We start from the raw sequence: 17,848 nt of genomic DNA, 5'->3' as shown, positions 1-17,848 counted from the left end.
TGTACCTGTTTTCTGCTCTTGCTGGGCTAAGTCAGCTGGAGGCTCTGTGTGGAGAAGCTGGAGTGAGCAGAGCCTTGAAGATCAATCAGGGAAGTATTCCTTCACCTTTGTCCTAGCTTAGATTGGTATTTTATTCTACAGGTTGAAAAAAAACCCCAACCAAACACCAAATATCCATGGGTCTTGAGACCCACTTTATTATAACAGTTTTGCTTCTGGTCATTGATTATTAGGCAATACCTTTTGAAACAATTTCAAATACATGTAATTGTGTGCTAGCACTAAAGGTAGTGTGGTACTTTTTCCAGTGTGATGTGTCAGAAAAAAAAAAAAAATTAAAGTCAGACCAAGCTTCCTGAGGTTTACCATGAATTTTAAGTGCAAACTAGTATTTTATGTTTTAAAAGCAGTTTTGATTTAAGGATCATTCCTTTTCATTTAGTTGTATTTATTACAGTGATCTTACTCTTTTGCCCAGTTGATCTTAAAATTCCCCACAGTAGTGACAGATGTGTGTATTTTTCATGTGGAAAGTACACTTTTGGTGGAAGGTACAGCTGAGAATGCTGCTGAATGTTCAGACTGTGTGAACAGAGATTACTCTGGTGCTGGAGTTCTCATTTGCACAAAGAAGCAGCTGCTTTCAAACTAGAATTAGTTCATTATTCATTTTTATAGATCTTAATGATTCATAAAGATTTTTTTACTTTTTATTTAATGACAGACATAGGTAAATAACAGGCATCTCTGAGAACAGCAGTTTATACAGAAATAGCTGGAGGGAAAATTACTTTTTTATGTTACTGGATTAAGTTGCAACTTGCTGCAATTTTGTAGGATCTTTATTTGGATATATTCCGATCACCTGAAAAATAACAAATAGCATTATAAATCCCAGGTTTCTTTGCAGTTGTAATAATGATGTAAAATTAAAACATACTACACTGCAAAACTTAATAAAATTTTCAATATATTGCCTTGCTACGAACACGTGGAAGACTTCTACCAGTTTATAAATTCCTTGAAGAAACTGCTGTCTTCCCTAGACTGCCAAGCCAAAATCTGCTGTAAGCTTGGAGCTGTCTGGCCTACACTGATTTTTGGCTTCTGCTAATCGCTAACAATGAAGCCCAAACGATAGGTTTTAAAATTGTTCTCAATTATTTTTACCCATTGTCACTAGGATATTTTTAGTACAGCTGTTTTCAGAGACGTATAGTTTTTCTCATCAAAACTTAATTTTGTGACATGTTTGGTTCATTTTATTGATATCCTGGGAGTGGAAGCAGTTATCACTGGAATTAAAGCAACCTTATTTCTCAATTGTTATTATCTCCTCATAAAAAGGAAGATTATTTTTAATAAAATTTATTCATTTATTAATATAGCACTCGTTCATTGGAAGTTAAATACCTATTGTTACTAGTCACCCAATGTGTAAATTGCCCATTTTTTCTGCCATTGTTGTAGACAGTTGAAGTCAACTAGGTTTCTGAGTTCCAGTTTCTAGTCTCCTCACCTTTCTAAATTAGATAGGTACATTTTATCTTCCTGACATTTGGCTTCAGAGTTGCAATTATGAACACTGTTCTGTTCTAATTTAGTCTGTACTACCTAGTATTTCATGTTGATACTTTCTTCCTGTCAATGACAATTACTTCGTCACATCCATAGTAATTCAAGTTTAGAGGTAACTATTTTGAAGTCCCAGGTTATATTATAAATTGCATATGTTCTTTTTAAGAGATAAGATACCTGAGTAGTACGTTTGAGTCAAAGATGAAATTACTTTAGAGAGTATGTCTTATCTGCATTCTTTTGCAAAGCATATGTTTTGTGGGGCTGTCCAGTGTTAACTAAAGCAGAGCAAGAGTCTTTGTGTCTGACTTTGGTAGATGTTTTTAATTTCAGGTCTCTTTACAATTCTAGAATCTTACTTATTTAAAATTCATGAGATACATAATTATTTTAATGTAAAATTATATTTTAAAAGGAAATGTCATTTCCTTTTAGAGCTATTGATTAATTACTTCTATTTAAAGATCTAATAACTCATACCGTAATCACACTCTCATTAAAAAATAAATAGACAGTTTTGGGGAATCACAGTTACATGAGCTAGTCATAGACCTTGGATGTTAGAAACAAACAAACAAAAAAAAGCCAATCAAATTGTTGTTTTCCTGAAGAAACAAAGAAACTTATTTTGATTATATTATGTTGTGAAAGTGTTACATGTTTCTTCTCTTCCATTTTATCTTGGTGGATCTTGGTTAAAAAATCTACCTCAGGCCCAGTTCAATGCTCAATATGCTCAATACCAACGTTTTGGATCTCAAAATGGCAAATGAAATTCAGCCTAATAAACGTTGAAGCAATGCATACTGAAAAATAATTGTAACTTTTCATATACAATAAAGGATTCTGAGGTGATAGTCATTATTTAGGGAACTGCTGTTTAAATAGATGCTTCATAAAAGCATCAGCTTTGTGTTCAGTAGTGATAAAAAGAGGCAAATATATGATTAGAAATAGAGGGGGAGACAACGTGGTAGAAAATGTCATTATACCAAAATACGCGCCCTCCCCACATTGCCTATGGAATATTGCGTGTGAAGAGTACAGCATGACAGGGTTCAGGGAAGAGTGAAAGGTAGGATCCTGAATTGTAGAGCAGCTTTCCTGTGAGGAAAGACAAAATTGAGTAGGAATCTTCAAGGCTGACAAACAGATGGTAGAGGGTGTACAGTAGATGTCTCTAAAATTGTGTGCCAGGAAGAAGGTGACTGCAGAATGAATGTTTGCAGGCTTTCAGGACAAGAATCAGAGGATATCAGTTGGAGCTACGAGATGGCAGATACAGAACAAACACAAGGTGATGATGTTTTGGAAAAGGTGTAAGTACGCTCGGGAATTTCATGCCATGCCATATGAGATGGATGTTAGAAGTTGCCGTTTGCTCCGAGGGGAACTGGATAGATTTATGGAGTAAACATCAGGTGGGAGTTACTAAGTACACAGGAATCCCATCTGGTGGCCTCTGAGCTGCCATTTTCTGGAGACCACGGAACTGCTTACGAGAGGAAGGATCCCTGTGTGCTTAGTTTGCTCTTATGTTTTTCCTTTGACATCTGCATGTAGCTGTTTTTCTAAATATAGGATATTGGTCTGTGTGGATCACTGAACTGACCCAGAATAGCCTTTTCTAATATCATTGTGCTCAAGTTTCTGCATCTGCTCCTTTTTATGGGATTTCTGCCCTCAAGATAATTCATGTCAGTTAATGTTTGCAACTTTAAAACATTTTGTTGGGAAGCAAGTCTGTATAGTTGAGAAAGAGAATAAGACTTGACTCTAAAGTAATAGATTTTGGATATTGACTGTATGATATAGGGAAGAACTAGCTACTTGAAGTAAAAATTACATTTCTGATTGTGCAGATCAAGGATTTGAATCAGCTTTTGAGTCTCCCTCATGTTGTCTGCATGTAGAGAATTCGTGTAGCCTCTGTGTCTCCCACTCTCATACTTCTAGTAAGAAATTCTTCCAGACAAAAAAAAAATTGCTTAAGACCAGTAGTTCTTTTCAAAACATGTTACATTTGAAAAAGTATTCTGAGAGAGTCTAAGAGAGGTGAGGGAAATTAGACTTAGTTTTCTTCTTCTGTGTGAAAATCTCTGCGTCATTTACCGCACCTTTAAGTATGCTTGAAAGATATTTTGTGTTACGTCATTTTACAGTAAGCTGCCTAACAAAGTTGTTTTGGTATTGAGAATGTATTTTGGGCATCGTTCAGTGGGTTGGTTGCTGTTTAGAAGTTTGAATGTGTCTCCTGATCTCATGCCTGGTGCTGAAAGCTGAGCACCAGCATGGGTTGGTTGCCTGAGAGGGACGTGGTAGAATCTCCATCCTTGGAGATATTCCAAGTAAGCCATCTGGAGATGGTTCTGGACTGCTGACTCTAGGTGGTTTGGCTGGAGCAGCAAGGATGTTGGACCAGATGATCTCCAGAGGTCTCTTCTATGATTGTGGGCATACACAGCTTGTATTCAGAGGAAAAAAAACAACACCAAATCCCCACCTGAACTGTGGGGCAGTGTTTCTATGGCAATTTTTTAATAGGAAATTTTTTTAAAGGGAGCAGGGAGAAAGAGAAGAAAGACATGCCATCCTATTAAAAGAAAGGGAACACTGGAGTTTAGGCTGGCTTTCCTTTGTTGCAGATTGTGTTGCAAGAAATAGCCTTCATAGTCTCCTATCCTGCCTTTTTGAGAGTAAGGCTCTTAGAGGTATGAATTAACTTCTAGATTCTTCACAGGACAATTGAAAACCACATGATTTTATTTACTTATGGAGTATAGAGCTTGTCTGACTTTTTGAGTGAAAACAAGGAGAAAGGAATATACTGAATTCCACATATGTGCATTTCCGATGCTATGCTTTTGAGGCTAGTAATAAAAATACACTTTGAATGTCTGATAGAAACAGTCTGAGAATACTTAAAGCTGCTTCAGCCGGTCTGGAGGCCTCCAGTGAAAGCTAAATGTTGTATGTATGTTCTCTGTTGCATATTATATAAATATTACTTAAGCTCATTTCCTGCTTACATGGAACCTATGTTGGCAGTAGAAATCGGGTCCAGTTTCCATGGCAACGCGGTGGCACTGGGAGAAAGGCTGTGCTGTGGTTGGTATTTTTATGCAAGGGAAGAGATGCAGACCTACATTTTTAGACAGGAAATGTATTTCAAGGCACAAAAACATTTAGCAATTTTTATAAATTTGTTGGATAAGTAGATACGTGTAACAGTAGAAATTGAAACCTATTGTTTGCTGTTTGCAATAGAAAAATAATTTTCAGTTCTATCTAACATTACAGAAAGTCACTGTTAAATATGTACACAGTTTTAACTGCTATATTTGCATGGAAATAGCAAGGAGACTTACGTACTGAGGACAAAGGAAGTTTTGTCCTGAGGCAAAACAGGGACAAAAGAGACTGAGGCTAGTCTCCTGACATTCTCATTCTAGTTTTCACCCTCTGAACTCCTTTCAGATAATTTTCACAAATTATAGAGTCACAAATACTTAAAGAAAAATGCTTTTCTCTTTTTTTTATGGCAGTCCTTTGGCTCTGGTTCTGGATTTACAAAAGATAATCCTTGCTTGTTTGTTTTTTCAGCCCTCTGTTACCCTTCAGTGATACTTAGTACTGGGAGTCATTTAGGGGAGGGTTTTCTTAATCTTGCAGTTTTGATGTGACTAGGGTGAAGCTTTGTTCATCTTGACTGTTGAGTGGGTGGTTGAGTCACTAACCCCGGAGGTGTTAAAAGATGTGTAGATGTGGCACTTAGGGACATGAATTAGTGCTGGACTTGACAGTGCTGGGTTAGTGGTTGGACTTGATGACCTTAAAGGTCTTTTCTGACCCGAATGATTCTATGATCTCTTCTCATTTCCGTATTCCTCCTACATGCAAAGTACTTGCTCCACCTCAGTGAAGTGGGATGTTCTGAGAAGTCAAACCTTCTGAGAAGATTAACCGAACTGGAAGCAGTATTCTTTAGAAGTGTGAAGGGCTCTGTTCATCCCTATGAATCATCATCTTTCTTTCCCAACCCTGGCACTATACAGTTAGTCTGTGTCTGATGTTGCCTAGCAACAATTCATCAAATGTCTAAAGGGAACTGATTTACCCTAGCTGGGACTCTTGTAGAAATTCAAGTAGATAAAATGTTCATGGAGGAATATTAGCCTTTTCCTATGTCTGGCACCCACACTATCAATCAGGATTAAGCTCGAAGGCATTTTAGAGCTGTCCAAGGCTTAGCTGCCTTGTCATGCTGATGATTTAAGGATGTCTCATTTTATAGCGGAATATCTCCATCCCCTCCTGCAATCAGCCTGTGCTTCAGCTATCACGTTTTCAGAGGTTTGGAAAATCAAAACTCTGAGTGATAGCCTGCATGCACAGCAGCAATGACTGCGTATACTGATCTTCGTTTAGGAGGGGAGAACCAACCTTGCCCGTGCAGTAACTATAGGTACTTAAGGGGAGATGATCCTTCTATGCTTCCAGTTCTTCTTAGCCTCATCTGCTGAAGCATAGTGGTTCAACTCAGAGTTTTCTTCTCTTTACCATTCATTATTACTGAGAGTCTGCATAGCTTGAAGACTTCTCTGACGCTTGTTACTGAGGCAGGGGCAGAGAAGACTTCAGCTGCCTTTGACACTGTCTCAGTGAAAGTCACGGCATTGGCGCATCGCAAACATACGTAATGTGTCATAGTTTTAGCGCCAGTCAGATCAGAAGCTTTGTCACCACCATAACACCTTAACATTTACATTTTCAGCAGCAGTAAGCTTGCCATGTTCCTTAGACCTCAGTTTCTGCTTGTAAAATGTTATGGGTTTGAAATCATACTATCACTGTCCTTTACTGCCCTTAGAACTCAGCACCACAATGTTTCTGATCTTTATTATGTCGTGTCAATTATCCTGGTCATTTCACTTTTGAAACCTAGAATAGGAAAGTTGTTCAGTTTGTCAGAGCTCTGTGTGGGATCAGGTGCAGCAGACACTGTTGTCCTTCCATGACAAACCCTGAGATAAGTTTACCCCTGGAAAATAAGTAAACTGGAGGCTGTAGAGTTATGGAAATAATAGTTCCTGTCCACTTCCTGTTGTAAACTGGGTCCAGAATTTACCATTACAAGGTGAGCTTCCTTTCCTGAGCTGTAGAGTTCACTGCCCTGGTAGAGGAAGCTTCAGTCGCAGCGTTCTGCTAGCAAGACACAGGGTATGGAGAGATCTCACTCTCGTAGGCAGGTGCCTCTTGAATAGTTGCATCTTCTCTACAAGGAAGACAGTTCATCTGGGATATCACGACAGCTGGGATTCCTTGAATGCTTTTCCACCATGGATGAGACTCTCTCTTGCTGTTGGAAATAGGAATATTCCAATAAGTGAGTCATCCAGCATCCATGCTGTGAGGTAAGGCATGCCAAGGCTGGGATGAGTCAGATGGTCTGATAACCCCTATTCTCAGACTTGCTGACACAAAATAGTTTCTGAAAATCTCAACAGGAATTGTCACAGTATTTAGTATACAAAACTGCCTCATTCAAGCCAGCTGGACAGTGCTCTATAATACTGGGGTGACGTTCCTAACTCTACTGAAATGGCTGCTTGCTTATTGAAGATCCAGTCAAATGAAAGGTCCTTCACTTGCAAGCTTAAAAAACAATGGAAAACTCCAAAATTGCCTCTACAGTCCCCAAGACAAATGGTTGATGTGAATAAGGGATGGAAAGGCATTTCTCTGGAAACAACTGGCAAGACAAAGGGCACATGGAGGAGTCCTACAGACTGAGAATGAAGACGTCTTCATTGAGGGAGTGTAACAGGAGAGCATGCTGAATGCAATGGCTTTTGGAAACATCTGCGTAAAATAAAATGTGCCATGTTCTATGAGGTTGTTGGGCAAGAGATCAACTTCAGTTTTGCATTAAGAAGTATGAAAAATAAACTTAAAAAAAATCAGAGATCTAGACACTTGAAAAAAGATACTTTGTAAGCCAAGGAGCTTAAGTAACTACTTTCTTAAAAATCAGTTTATGAAAGTTATCCAAATAAAAAGTATTTTCATGTGTTTGAAGAGTAATAATTGCTACTGCCTCTAGGAAGACAAGAAGACAGAAAGATTAAGTAAATGGTCATGAAGCAAAAACCAGCTGCTTGTTATTTATCTGTATTTGGGTGAAAATGAGGTTTTTGGGAAAAACATCTGTGATTTTTCCATTTGCTTGCTTTTGACTGCAGCTGGACTCGGCAGTCTTTTTGCTGCTTTTACTTATTTCTGTTAGGAAAATCAGTGCTTAAATTAACAGGAATGAGCAATATACAGAGAGAAACTCAAAGCAGACATTTCATATATTGTGTTTATGACCACATATACCCAAAATGGAAGAATATTACTGACTAGTGAACACTAGCAAAAAGTTTTTTTGCATGACAGACAGCTTTGCAACTTACGTTTAATAGTTAAGTTAAAATGTGTTGAGTTGCTTGTTTAGCTTGCTTTTATCATTTTTAATGATACTGCAGTAGAACTTCCGTAACTGCTAGTAGGAATTGTCACGAGATTTATTAAAACTCTTGTTTTATAGAGGAAATGCTACTGGGACTTGGAAGTTTGGAAGAGGAGTTGAGTGTTTTTTGAAGGATTGGGTTCAGTTCTTTATTTTGAAAGAAAACCTGTTGGTGAAAGGGAGTTATGTTAATGTAAAGAGTTCATGTAGAATGCTTGTTTCAGCTTCTTGAAAGCCAGGAAAAGTCCGGTATCATTAGAATTCCAGCTGGAGAATTTATCACTGCAGTGAATGTTTGTATTTGCTGCAGACAGTGAGGTTCTTATAATTGCTGGCTTAGTCAAGCAACCTTGTTCCTTCAGGCTCTGTTTTTTTCACCTGCCAGTTATGTCCCCCAGTGTTTGTCCAATGCAAAATGCCTGTCTGCTTACCCTTTTCTCATAGCCTGAAGAATTGAGTTCCCAGACATAATCCAGAGCATGATGAATTTGCACTTAATGGGATGAATGAGTCTTCTAAACATTAAGTAAACATGGGCATGAAAAATGCATTTTTGCACTGAGATGATCGCATGAATCCAGGATTACATTTCACCAGGGTGCTTTGGAGGTCAGGAGAAAACCAACCAACCAACCAAAGGCAAGAGGTACTCTTCTGTTTGACTGCATTTGATGTTAAGTGAATGGTTACAATTTCACAGTTCCTATGAAATGTTTTCTACTAGGCTTTAAATAGGTAAAAAGGGGAATGAAACACTGCATTTGTTGGTTTACTTAAGCTCATTTTGCTTCATTTGTCTTCAGCTGTCTTCATACGGTTTCAAACATATACATGGAATATGTACTTCTGTGAAGGAGTTATTGTCTTGTGATAAAACCTAAATCCTGTATTCTGTAATTTAGTTACAAATTGATATTTCAGTCCATATTTGACCTCAAAAGGTCAGTCCCTTTAAGTGGTCTTGGTGCCAAACCAAGTTAAATCTGCTAACTTCTCCTGGGTCAGTTTGGGCTGTTGGAGAGCAGAGAGTGATTCTTTCCCTCGCCTTCAAAACATGTAAATTTGTTGCTAGTGGCAACTGTGGGATACTGAAGCAACAACAGCATGTTTTCTGAATATATCTTATTAATAGAAAGGCTAGAGACACTATAATTTGACATGCCAGAGAGAAAGGCAGAAATTAAATACTACAACATAACGTGTCAGAAAGAAAGTCAAAAATTAATTTCCATTTCTACACTTGTGAGTCCTCCTGTTAAAAGTAATCCGTTGTGCAGCCATGGTGAGAGGAGAAAGACATCGAAATAGTGGCCATTTCTGTCACCATCAGCTAGTGTTTTCTGTCAGGTTGTCTTATTGGTAAGAAAAGTGGAGGTTGTACATAGAGGAGGAAGCTTTGCAGTGTGAGAAGGGATTCTTGAAGAGAATTCTTGACTCTTGAACCTTGAAGGAAGTTGAAGCTTCATGTGTGGTTTATGAGACTAGCTTATTTTTTAACCAATTTTTTATCATTGCACTGGAGTGGTATTCCGTATCTGACGTACTTCAGGTGGAGGTTTTATTTTGACGTGTTAGGATGCGTATATATATATGAGAAACTGTATTCTCCATTGATCAGTACATAATACATGGATTTATGACAGCTCTGTTTCTCCACTTTGACTCTTTGGAATTTCTTAAATTTTTTTAGCCAAAAGCTCTTGTGGGACCTCCTGGTGAGGGTGTTGCCAGAGCCATGGTGGGAGATGAAAACGCAATGTAACCATCCCTGTGCCTGTGAAATATAGCTCCTAGTGAGTGCAAGCAGCCACAGCAGGCAAAAACAGGGTGTGAGGAAAGTCTCCTCTCCACAGAGGCCATTCCACTGGCAGAGTGGAAGAATCAAGTACATGCAAGCCAGGATCCAGGCACCAGACTGTGACGCCTGGGTGCTGCTAGCTGAGGCAATGGACAGACTCAGTAGTTGGTGCAGGAGGGTGCAAAGAGGTGCCCTCATCCCCAGTCTCAGTAGTGAACACTTGCTCAGGGTTGGTCTCGTCATGTCTCAGAACTCATTCCCTGGTAGCTGCTGGAGTCACTGCATCAGCTTGACAAGGACCTCCACGCAGACGCAGCTGATGGTAGATGTAGCTCTTTAGGTCTCTGGTTGCCCAGTGCCTGATGTCTCTTTGTGAAGCTGCATCTGACAGTCACTTCTTCTGCAGAAGGTGTGTTACTGGTCTCTTCACTCACGTGATCAGGCCAGGAGATGGATTTGATGATGCTGATTGGTGCCTTCCAATTCAAGGTATTCTATGATTTTAACATTCTCAGCCTTTACAACACTTGACTGGTGACTAGAAATACAGGTAAGGTGTAAGCTGCTGAGTATCTGTTTATACATTTTCTTTTTGTGCTGCCAGGTTGGTCTGTATTTTTTAATTAACTGTTGACTCTTTTCCTTTGCAAGTCTGTAGTCGATGACTTCCCTGGAAAATACAACTCAGGGAGAAAAACAGTATTTGAGGAAAAAAAATATTATTTTCACAAGGCCAGTTAAGCTTGAGGCTTTCTGGATAGATTTGGCTTCTGGTTTACTGTCTTAGGAACATTTTTACAGAATCGCATTCGTTTGAGAACAAAATTTCATTTGGGACTGACTTTCAGAGCTTGAAACCAGTTACCTCTGGGAACTTGGTGTAACTGTGTCAGAGAAACGCCATAAGAGCTAACTCCTAAACTTAGCTGACTTAACTGCTTCATGCTAGATGTGATTTGATGTAATGGTAGGCTGCTACTGGGTCCCCTTAGCTCTGCCTGTGGCAATGTGTTCTTCCTGTAATGCTGGGCTGGGGCGGTGGCGTGGTAAAACTGCAGCACTTGCTGCGTGAAATGGCATTTATTTATAGTAGCCGTTGTTTTGAACGGAAGAAGGCAGTGTTCCTTGGCATTTCACATGGACTTTGTGTGTGCATTCAAGCCCAAGGTGGCCTCCAAAAGACTAGTAAGCAAGATGGGAATGAAAAATTCATTCTGTGTTGCTATTTGAGGTTACAAAAGCTACCGTGTCTCAGCCTGCTTCCTTCCGGGAGGGATTTCTACTGGTGCATCTATTAATGTTTGATGGTAGGATGGTATTATTGGAAGGAATGTTAACAGTCCCAGGAGGAATTATAATTTTGTTTGATAATGACCAGATGTAGAAACTGGTTCATGTCTGTGACATATCAGTGCTTTCTCTTTTTATGCAGAAATTTTCTAGAATTGGAGATTATAGTGCAGTTTTGTACTACAAATAAGACCACAAATAGTGCTTTTCATTTATTCCAGGGACAGCTTTGCTGTCTCTGGCAGTTCACATGAACAATTTCTTGGAGTTAGTTAAAAACACATCTCCTTACAACCTGTTTCCTTCTGGATTTGTAGACTTTGTTTCTGAAAACAGTTAGATGACCTCTGGCATAATTAAAAATTATTAAATTACAAATAATTTATCATAACTATTAACATTTAGAAATATTCTAAACTATAATCCACGTAAAATCTTACTTGAAACATGGAACATCATTTTGTTCCTTGAGTGATAACTTCAGAGTTATTTTGATCTTTCTTATGTTTTTTGTTGTTTTATGTGTGTGAATTCCTTTAGAAAGCCTCCATTTAAGCCTGCCTCCAGTTCAAAGAGCTCAGTGTTAGTAGGCACCTGTCTAATTAAGCTAAATTTGCATATGAGAAAAAAGAGCAGGCAAGAATTCAGCTCGTAAAGCAGACACCATTTGAACATAGAAAGAAAGAGATCCAAATAGCTGAGTCTTTCAGCAATTAATAACAGCTGTAAGGAGTTTGTGTATAGAGATTTCAGACTTACAGCTCTACAGAACCTTGGGAGCCTTGCCCAGGAGCATAAAAGCTTTTGCCTTCAGGAGCTGGAGAGGAGCATAGCTGGAGCACCTTCCAGATGGACCCACACTCACTAGTAGATTTTGTAAAGCTCCCATCTCTTAGGAGGCTTACAGTGTAATTCTTCTGATGCGCATCTGCCCCCTTGCTTCCTCTTCTTTACGACTTCAAATTGAAATTCACTGTAGAACTTCTGTGGACATGGCAGAAGGTTCATAATGTTGTTAGAATATCGTTTATTCCATATTTTATTGGATACATGAAGAAGTCATTTAACCTAATTTTAATTGCATTTTCTGTTAGCAAAAAATGTCTTTGGTTGTATTCATCTGAGTATCTTAAGGGGAGTTTTGTTTTCCCCTCAGATTGAGGTAATTCTTAGTTTAATCTGACAAATTTGTCTCCCAATTTTTTTTTCATTTGACACAGTCTGATTTCCTTCTGGAATGATGCTTTCCTAAACATAGGAGAATCAGGTGCAGGTTTTAGCTACTTTCAAGGTAAAACTTTGTTTACCGAAAAGTACTCATCATGTGTGCAGTGCAGCGTTCATAGAGAGGGGACTCCTGCTGTTGTACGCCTGTTCACCATGGGAACAGGTTTTCCTCAGGTAGTTTTCTGTGGCAGTCTTGCCTGCAAGACATTCTTACCCATTACTTCATAATGAAAGCATATTTTTTTGTTTATGAGATAAAGGGGCCTGAAGTCTGTATTGGTTTTAAGTAATGGAAATCTTCCATTTGTTGAGGAAAAGAAGGGAATGTGTGAAGATGGAGTGACTGCACGAGGACAGACCCAAGGTGCACCTGCATTCCCTCTGGCCAGGAGCAGTTGCCCGGGGAGCAGTGCAGGGTTGTGCCCCAGTGTGTTGAATATTGTTCCACATCCTGCGGTCCCAGGCTGCTGAGCTTCACGAGCCAAAGGCAGTCCTGGCTTAGCCATCAGTCTGCTTTTCTTACAGGAGTTTTTTTGAGCCCGGTTTGAATTTAACTAGCTTCTCTTATCCGTGATATTCGAGGGAAAAATGTTCACTTTAGTTTTTAACATTGTATTGCATGAGTAATTTTTTTACTTTTTAGTTTTCTGTCAATTTGGCTCAATTTGTGTGGAATGAGGCAGTGGACAGCCATTTCCTATTTGCCTTCTCTGTAGCTCTCAAGATTTTGTAGCACTCTGCTGTCTTGTTTTCCTGGCTGAAGAGTTCTGGTATGTTCAGAAGCTTCCCATATGGAAGGCATTTTGTGATTTTAATCACTCCCACTGCTCATTTTACCTTTTCCAGAACAGAAGAAGAGCAATTGACCCCACAATGTCAACAGCAACAACAACAACAAAAGCATGGAGTTTTCTGGGTTTCTCATAGTATACTATTCTCAGCATTTTAAGGTTTGAGTGTTAAGGAAATTAATTTTACTGTTGGCTGTTACCCAGTGGGAGCATGGAGCAACATGTCCACGAGGGAGTGCAGTAAAATTAAGTTGTCAGAAATGTTGTGTTTCATAACAGTGGGCAGTTGATTTTTTGTAAGACTCCATGCAGGGTTTTGACGCATTTTGCTTCAAGTTCACTGTAGAGGAGAAATACTTCACCTTTTCTTTTGTCTCTTACTAAGTATTCCCTCTAAGAGCAGTTTAAAAATAGGATTTAATTGTATTTTGATTGGACTTTGCTGTAAATTTATTTTTGTCCATGGAAAAGGCAGTAATTAAAAGACAAAAAATGCTGGCGAGTGTTTGCTAATTGTTTCTAGTTTCTCTTTCAGTACAATTACAAGGTTTGTTATCGTAGCCTGTGGAGTTGGTCAGTTCCCTGCATACCTGCTGACAAAATACTGAGAGTCTAGAAATGGTGTGTTGTCTTCTTCTGTTAATTAAGTGTTTATGCTTGGATGGTGATGAACAACCTAATAGTGGTCGACCACAGAGTACCAAGTGATTACTTCAGAAAAAGGAAAAACAGGTTTAAAATTTATCTCCGCATGCACGTGTTACCTAATGCATATCTTTACATAGCATTCTAGGAATAATAAAGACTAATAACTTGGAACAGTGGTTGTTTAATAGTTTTCTGTGTTTTAATGGCATTTGACACTTATATTTCTGAAAAGGAAATGGAGATTACGGACGTGTTTGTGACTCCCAGGTGTCTAAATGGTTGGGTTTTTTTCATGCCAACAATGTTTTAAAGTCTACTCAAAAGAAAAAATAATTTATATTTTAGTAGACTATACTGGAAAAAATGAAATCTAAGCTGGATAAACTGTATATTCATGCCCTGAATCGCAAATGAAGGTGTTGTTGAAGCATTTATCATGGCTTATCTTTGCAATTCAATAAAAGGGCCCCTAAGAAATAACAAAACTGGAGTTGTCTTGTTGATGTCCTTCCTAACACTGTGAAACTATGAATTGGCAGAAGAGCAGGATTGGGGATGCCAGGATGAGTTACTCAACCTGTAGGCAGAATTTAGGCCATCACATGAAGTGTTGAAGACTTGATCTTTACATATATCCTAGAAAAGTAGACATGAACAAAACCAAAGAACGATAAGAATCTCTTGCTAAGAATTCTGAACCAAAGGAAAAAATTGCCAAAAATGCAGAATTAGCTGTCAGACTGATGTAACTCAGCATGTTTCTTTCCCTCCCTCATTCTTCTGTACTAATATTTGATTGCTCCAAAAGATGCAAGCAAAGCTAAATGGTCAAAACCAAGATCTTCCTCAGTTTAAAGCGATGTTTTGTTGTTTGCAGATAAAAATCATAAATACCTCTGGAAGGAAGCACAGTAATATCTTTCCTTCCTTCCCTATGTCCACAAAGGACAATAAGAAAATGCTCCAGAATATAAAAATCAACTGGGATTGAAGACAGGAAAGATAACCCCTTTCAAACCAAAATCAAATACAGTAGCTTAAGAAAGACTCAGAAGCAGCCCTGTTTTCTTAACCTACTTCAATGAATTTTTGAACTTACACCATGCTGCGTTTCCCTGTCCTACCCTGGACTTTTCCATAGTTGTACCATTTCACGTGACCAAAATAGTAACATGGACACTTGTGGTCTGAACAAAGTAAGATGGTGGTACCATCCAAAATAAGGAGTCCAGGCACTGATGGATGTGCCTGTGGTCGTGGCAGCCTGCTTTCAAATATAGTGGTGAAGTGCAGGCTATTTCACTACGCATTCTTTTTCTTGCTCGTAGAATCATTTAGGCTGGAAAAGACTTTTAAGGCCACTAAGGCCGACTGTTAGTTTTAAATTTTTAAGTATTCATAGTTTTGATCTGTGGATCCAAAATGGTCCTTTGCCCAGCAGATGAAGTTTCAGGATTTGTAATGTAGGTCCTTTTATGATGGTTTTTTGGATTAAAGCTTTCAGATCAGGTGTGGGAGCTGTCAGCTTGCTGACTCTGTGAAATCAGGCTGGTTCATGAAATCAGGAGGGCAAATAATCCAGTTTGTAGTAAGATTAGCTGGTCAGAGAATGTGCTGAACCTTCCATTTGCGGTTTAATTTCCTCTCAGTGTACCAGATAAAGACATCTGTTGGAAGCCAAAAATGAAAGAAGGAGGCAGACAACCAACATAATTTTAAATAGGAGCATGTGCAAATATATTTATTTTTATGCTAAAAATGAATCCCTTCTTTCTCTTCTGCCTAGTTTCATGTGGTTAAAAACTATGTAAATTCATTTACTTCATTAGATTTCTCATCATAACTTAAATAATTGATAAATTAGTTCAAAATACCCCTTTTTAAATTGGCCATTTATTGACCGAAGAATTTGATTATCTGAAAGGGGTAGCAGGCAAATAAATTTGGTATGCAATGCAGCTTGCAGTGATGTCCTTTTAAGCTGAGGTGCAATAGCAGCTGCTGTGCAGGTGGTGAAGGTTGCCGGTGGCAATTGTTTCTGACCAACCATGTTCTCTTTGACACCAAGTGCTCTGTCTGTCTTGAACAATTGCAGTGTGTGAAAAGAAAATGGAATTACGACATAGAACTGGGATAACTCGTGATGAAAGAAGTATTTGGGTCTTAGTTCTAGGTGCCTGAAACATCAGCAAATTACAGATTTCTGGTTTTTTATGACATGAAGGACAAGAAAGGGTTTTTTTTTTTTAAAATGTGGCTAATTTGAAGTACATATAAATGCAAGTTACAGCAGCTTCTGATGGCACGAATGCTTTAAGTTGCTTTGCAAATGTATTTGGAAACTATGTCCTTCTAATTTATAAGAGGTATGAATACAAAAAACAACAACATCGATCTGTTTGGGGAAGGCTTTCTTAATTATGTGACGAAAAGGTCTTATCACTTCAACGTTGGGCTTGAATCTATTGAAAATACTCAGTTCCGAAATGTGAGTAGTTCGTAGTTGTACCAAGTACAGCTTTCTTCAGAAGAGGCTGTAAAATATATTTCACTTTTTTTTTTTTTTTTTTTTTTTTTTTTTTTTTTTTTTTTTTTTTTTTTTAATTGTAGCTGCAGGACAAAAAAGCCACCCATCTCTAGCCTGGTGGTGTCAGACTTTGCGGATTTTATTTTGTTTCTTTTTAATTAATTAGCGCGTATTAAAGCATGTGATACGCTCTGGGGTGAGCACTGTAGACTACCTAGGAAAATTAGTTTCTTTCTCTCGCTTTCTAATAGATGTTTTCAGTATTTTGTATAATGATACAGCTTTCCATAGTGTTGGCAGCAGCTGCAGAGGAGAAGTGCATTAAGATTTGGGTCAGTGTCTCTAGAAGATTTTTCCTTGCTGTGCATTAATGAGCTCTTTCCTACTTCAGCTAGCAGGCAGGAGCTTTTGCGTAACTTGATATTCTTTGAAAAATATTTCTCCTCTGTTGTGCTCAAGAAGATGGGTCTAATGTCCCATTTGCTCATCAGGAATTGCTAAAGCTCATCTGTGTCTGATTACATACTTGGTGTCTTTTGCAAGCTCTTTCACTTGAGACCTGCTCTTGGTGTGGCCAGGTTCCTCTGTCCACGCCTTCCTTGTCCCAAAGGGGCACGAAAGGTGACAGTGAGAACATGAGACGCTTCACTGGTTTTTCATCCCCCCGAAGGGCTGGGTTGCCCCAGTGAGGAGGCTCTTTACCAGGTGTGCTCTGCTGTGTTTCCAGGCCAGAGCCTCAGCAGAAAGCTCCCTCTGCACCCCCACCTCCACCGCCGCCACCGCCGCCGCCCCTGCCGGAGCCCGCCCCGCCGGAGCCAGAGGAGGAGATCTTGGGGTCTGACGATGAGGAGCAGGAGGATCCCGCAGATTACTGTAAAGGTGAGTGCAGTTCACCCGTGGTGCTGAGGGTAAACACTGTCATGCCAGTCTTAGTTCTGGTTCTTGAGGGATTTTTAAAGACCTGGTCTTTAATTACAAAATTTACTTAAAAAAGAATTAGGAACAGCTCTTCGTTTCAAGTCCTGATGCATGATTGTCTTCAGCATTCATTTTTCACTTAGCCATAGCTTGTTTATACATTTTTCAATAAATATACAGGTATGGCATCCCTGTATTCTTCCTGGTGTCTCAATTATAAGAATAGAGAATAAACTTCCCTTGATTCATGTGAGTTGTAAGAGAAACCAAAACACCCAAACCAAGTCAAACAACTCTCGCGCTCCAAAACATTCTAAAATGCCTTGGTGCCTTTAAGAGCATTACTTAATACATACTTTGTGTCTTTTGCAAGCTCTTTCACTTGAGACCTGCTCTTGGTATGGCCAGGTTCCTCTTTATTTTTTTTTAACTGTATCCTTTTTTCTTCCTTTCTTCTCTTACTTGCACTTGCCTAAGATGTTATTTGCTTCTTTTCCACATGGTGTCTTTCACAGCTCTCAGCATTGTTGAGGCTCTCTAGGTCTTCATTTTAACTCAAT

The 17,848-nt window shown here is 38.9% G+C and overlaps 1 protein-coding gene across 5 annotated transcripts in view; it reads left to right on the top strand.

Annotated features, from left to right (window-relative positions):
* The window catches only part of SRPK2 (SRSF protein kinase 2), a 130,023-nt gene that overhangs the window by 69,856 nt on the left and 42,319 nt on the right, over positions 1-17,848 (top strand). For all 5 annotated transcript variants that reach the window (XM_066182857.1, XM_066182853.1, XM_066182856.1 and 2 more), the window contains one exon: positions 17,098-17,249. In XM_066182857.1, coding sequence (XP_066038954.1) covers positions 17,098-17,249 — 152 coding nt within the window. The remainder of the gene's footprint in view (positions 1-17,097; positions 17,250-17,848) is intronic.

This window comes from Chamaea fasciata, unplaced genomic scaffold, assembly GCF_029207755.1.
Source record: "Chamaea fasciata isolate MVZ Bird 193981 ecotype frontalis unplaced genomic scaffold, bChaFas1.0.hap1 SCAF_5, whole genome shotgun sequence".
NCBI classification, from domain to species: domain Eukaryota; kingdom Metazoa; phylum Chordata; class Aves; order Passeriformes; family Sylviidae; genus Chamaea; species Chamaea fasciata.
Note: the sequence above shows the minus strand (reverse complement) of the source record. Positions and strands in the feature narration are given on the sequence as shown.